At 34.7% G+C, this 4,788-nt stretch overlaps 1 protein-coding gene across 1 annotated transcript in view; it reads left to right on the top strand.

Moving 5' to 3' along the window:
- Nucleotides 1–4,788, top strand: part of LOC102500985 (zinc finger protein 260-like) — a 36,596-nt gene that overhangs the window by 30,896 nt on the left and 912 nt on the right. Inside the window, 3 exon segments of the mRNA XM_027767259.1 lie at nt 2,368–2,494; nt 2,749–2,841; nt 4,099–4,747. Coding sequence (XP_027623060.1) covers nt 2,368–2,494; nt 2,749–2,841; nt 4,099–4,747 — 869 coding nt within the window.

Here is a 4,788-nt window from a genome sequence, read left to right as displayed (position 1 = left end):
AAGTTACATGTACAAGCTTGTGTAGACTTTCTCTGTCAGAAACATATAAATTATTAAATTTTAGTTATTGTGATTATTTAACTGACTATATGGCACATGCACTCACTGAGCATTGGGAGATGGGATTCAGAAAGCAAGCCACCAGGTCCTGTTCCAGAACTCAAACCATGGTCAGATATGTAATATTCCAGCACCTTAACCTGCGTTTTAAGCGACGGGGTCCGGGACACGAACCGCGGTCGACCACGTGGGAATCCAGCGACATAGCCATTACGCCAACTGCTGGTTCCCAGAATTTCTTTTGATAGAGCTGTGAATATTTTAAAATATATTAGCACTAAGTCATTTTTTAGAATTTCTAGAATGGTAAAAATTTAGACCAGCCTATGGAATTATGGTTAAGGCAGTAGTATCCACATGCGAATTGCATGTTTTGATTCCTGAACCCAGTATCTTGGGAATCACAGTAGGCACATGTACTTGGACAACCTAAATCCTGAAAGAAGGGAGAAATGGAGGAACATGAATTGTGCCATGAACCTTCCTCCTTGGGGATGATTTTTAACTTTCCATCTGCATCCCCAAGAAACGCATGAACCCTTTATTAATTATTTAATAAAGTTTTTCTTGTTTTAAATGGTCTGATTCTCTTTCTCTATCAGGAAATATAATATTTTTGTATTTAATTTTATTTTGATGTCTTTTATACATTGAATCACATATGTCACTTAGCTTGTGAAGTGAATGTTCCAACAGGAATACATTTCTCACCATTCCAATTGAGATTTTGTACCTTTTTTCTAATCTTGAATTCTCTTAAACCTACCAGTTGACCCCAGGTCCACTGTCATTGATTAGAATAGCTTCATTATCATTTGCATTTCTTTTTTTTTTAATTTTTTTTCAGGGAGAGGTTTTTGCTATAGGGTGCCTACACTTGCCAGAAAGAGAGAGCTGGAGAGCCAGGAAGTGAGAAATCACCCCCCAGGGGTGATTTCACACCGCAATCCCTTCTCCTCCATTCTCCTCTCGGAATCTTGGGCACACACACACATGCGCTCAGCGTGAGTGTAAGCCACTCTGTCCAGGATTCAAACTGCATTCGACTACCTGGGAGTTCAGTGGCATAGCCATTATATTAACTGCTGGTCCCACTATCACTTGAATTTCTGCTCCTTCCTAAATATTTGACTACTGAAACTTCAAAGATGGTGTGTACCAGATTCATCTGTGCACTACTCAGTTTTATGCCCAGTTTCAGTTTTTAACTCCAATATGTATATTCCTACTTAAACAGTAACATTTAGTTAAATTTCTATTTTGATTCAGTGCCAAAAAAGTAGTAAAATTTTTTTCTGCACCCCCCTTTATTTATTTATTTTTATAGATGAGTTCCCTATTCAATATTCGTATTTCTCTGTGATTTGATATAGGTGGTCACGTCACAACTTGGTTTTAACCCTATTATATCTTGGTTTTAACTGTTATATCTTTCAGAGTATATCTTTATATCTTTAATCTTCAATGTGTGAATGGCAATTAAACTGCAAATCTGGTTATATAATGTGTCACTTCTTTTGGCTTTATATTATTTATACTCTGTGTTTTAGCAAATGATAAAGTGATTTTCATTTTTATTTGGATTCTATCAATATTTTTGAATGCACAACTATAGTATAAAGATGCTCATAAATATACTTATGAGTAATTAACAGTATGTACATAGAATATTTTATTGGAATTAGGTTAAGTATTTAAATACAAAATCACTTTGTAATTACTTCCTTGAACACATTTACTGATCTTGTCTTTCATCACAGTCCAGGAATAACTTACCTACATATACTGTTTCTACTTCCATTAACATTAGGAATATACTTTGTGCTTTCATAGGAAGACTGCTATAGTTCCACTTTCATGAGAACATTTACATACATGTTCTTAGCATCATTGACTTGAAGAACAAGTTGATAATACAGAAAAAAGAGAAAAATTCCTTTCTATTTTTTTTAGAGTGGTTACCATCAACTTGTGTTTAACTTACTTAATCTAACACATTACTCCAGATACGTATTTATACTCATGTGTTTGTATTAGATAATAAACACCATGATATAGCAGAATATTTATTATGCTTTCATCCCTTGCAGCAAAAACATTTGGAGATCTCTGAAGAAATAGTTGCAATAAATTTAGCAATGAATAAGTTAGCATAGAAATAGGATGTTTGTACTTTATTTTTTTCTCTCTTTACAAAGAGTTCAGAAATATACAGAGGAACAAGCATATACAAACATACAGAGAAGATAAATTTACCATGTTATGCTCTATTTCTCAGGGCTGACAAGGGGAAATGTACTTTTACAGGGGTTCATATCATTTGAGGATGTTGCTATGGACTTTACCTGGGAGGAGTGGCAGCACCTGGAAGATGCTCAGAAGATTCTCTACAAGGATGTGATGCTGGAGACCTACAGCAACCTGATGTTTTTGGGTTAGTGGAACTCCCATGAAGCTCTCTGAAGTAATTACTGTCTCCTTTTATAGTAAATGTACCAGGGTTTCATAATGTTTAATGCTGTTTAGGAGTGAGATTTCATTCTGTGGTTAATGATAATGACACTCCTCTTTAAGAAAATGCCCAAATCAGCCCCTTTATTGAACAGCTGATAAAGCTGAGCCATTGTTACTCTTCAAGTAGCTTACATGAAAAGTTTGGCAAAATTCTACACTGCTTTTTATTAACAGGACAATGCATTGCCAAACCCACAGTGATCTTCAAGTTAGAGCAAGGAGGAGATCCATGGACATTAGAAGAACCTCCCAGCTTGAGCCTCCCAGGTTAGTCAGTGCATAGTTTTCAGGGACTAGTGTAATACATTTTTCTGTTAAAGAATTTATATTTCATTTAGAGGGGAAAACAAAATGTTAATACTGGTGAGGTTAGAAAAATGTAGAAATGCTTTCCTGGGATAAGAGTGTCAAAAAATGGGTATATACTTTTTAAAGTGTCCTACGGGATGACATATTTAGGGTAATTAATATGTATTTTTATTGGCTACAAGTCCTTCCTAAGTAACATTTAAGTGACAAGAGTTTTTTGACTTCTGCAAATAGATGATCTAGAAAACTGTTGACATTAGCAAAGAAACAGTACACAATACACACTGTTACAAGAAAGAAAAGAGGAAAAGGATAAGGAAAACAAATGACACATGAAAATCTTCACTGTTATAAGAAAGAAAAGAGAAAAAGGACAGGGAAAAAAATTGACGCATGAAAATCTTTCAGTGTAAAATTATAGGAAGACAGGAGGTAGATATTTTGAATATTGTTAAAGGTATTAAAGGAAAGGGAAGCATAAAGGAACAAAATAAATCCACTCAGTTTTCAAAAATATTAGTGTAAATTACTACAGTAACATATTAAGGAGAAAGAACTATATTTCTTATTATAGATCAGTACCAATATTTGAAATACACACGAGCAGTGTAAAATAAATTCTCAAATATAATTTATGGAAATGGTTGTCTTTTTCCTACCAAAGAGGATTGATATGACAGAGACTGCTTGTAAGTAAAGTAAATATGGGAAAGCATGTAGTAAGGCAGTTCTTATTGTCCAGTATATAGTTCACATGTGGAAGAAACCATTTTACAAATAGTCTGTCTCATTAAGCAGAAGATGAGAAGATGATACATGAGATGCACACTATAAATGCAGAGAATGTGGAAAATTATTTTTTAAAATCATTTTTACAATAGATTTTAAACGCAGAGTGGAAGATTCCTATTCATAAGAGTAAGGGGAATTCCTACTGTAGAATTAAAACCTAGCTTTTCATCAGTGAGTGCACACAAGGGAAACACCCTATAAATATAAAAAATATAAAAAATCCTTTTTTCAGAGGTCAAAAATTATGGTAACCAGAGAAATTACAAAGAAGTAAAACCTTATGATGTGTGGAAATTACCAAAGCTTTCAACTCTTGTTATACATGAGATAACTCTTACTGGAGAGAAAATTTGTAGATAAAACAATATAGGAATTTATTGTGTATGAACACACTCGTTACTGACCATTTGAAAACTTATACAGGAGAGAAGCTCTATAAGTGTAAACGACGTAAGAAAACGTTTTCTCAGAATTCAGACCTCACTGTATATCAGAGGAGTCACATAGAGAAATTCTGTGAAAATAAATTATGTGGAAAAATGTTATACAAGAAGTCATACTTCACTGTGCATCAGACAACTCACACTGGAGAGAAATCCTATGAATATGGGGAATGTGGAACATCTTTCAGTACCAAGTCAGTCTTGAGTAGACATTGGAAAACTCATTCAGGAAATAAACCCTATAAATGTGAACAATGTAGGAAAATGCGCTCCCTGAAGTCACATCTCACTGAGAATCAGAGAACTCACACAGGAGAAAAACCCATTGAATGTGAACAGTGTGGGAAAACACTCTCCAGTAAGGGGTACCTCACTGTACATAAAAGAACTCACACAAGAGAGAAGTCCTATGAATGTAGAAAAATGTTCTCCTGCAAGTCAGATCTCACTAAGCATTGGAGAACTCACACAAGATACAAAACCTATGAATGTGAACAGTGTAGTAAAATGTTCTCCTGGAAGTCACATCTCACTAAGCATCAGAGAACACACACAGGAGAAAAACCCTTTGAATGCAAACAATGTGGGAAAACATTCTCCACCAAGGAGTACCTCACTGTACATAAGAGAATTCACACAGGAGAGAAGCCCTATGAATGTGAACAATGTA

Source organism: Tupaia chinensis, unplaced genomic scaffold (assembly GCF_000334495.1).
Source record: "Tupaia chinensis unplaced genomic scaffold, TupChi_1.0 Scaffold144116_1, whole genome shotgun sequence".
NCBI classification, from domain to species: Eukaryota; Metazoa; Chordata; class Mammalia; order Scandentia; family Tupaiidae; genus Tupaia; species Tupaia belangeri.
This window is presented reverse-complemented; position numbering and strand designations above follow the sequence as displayed.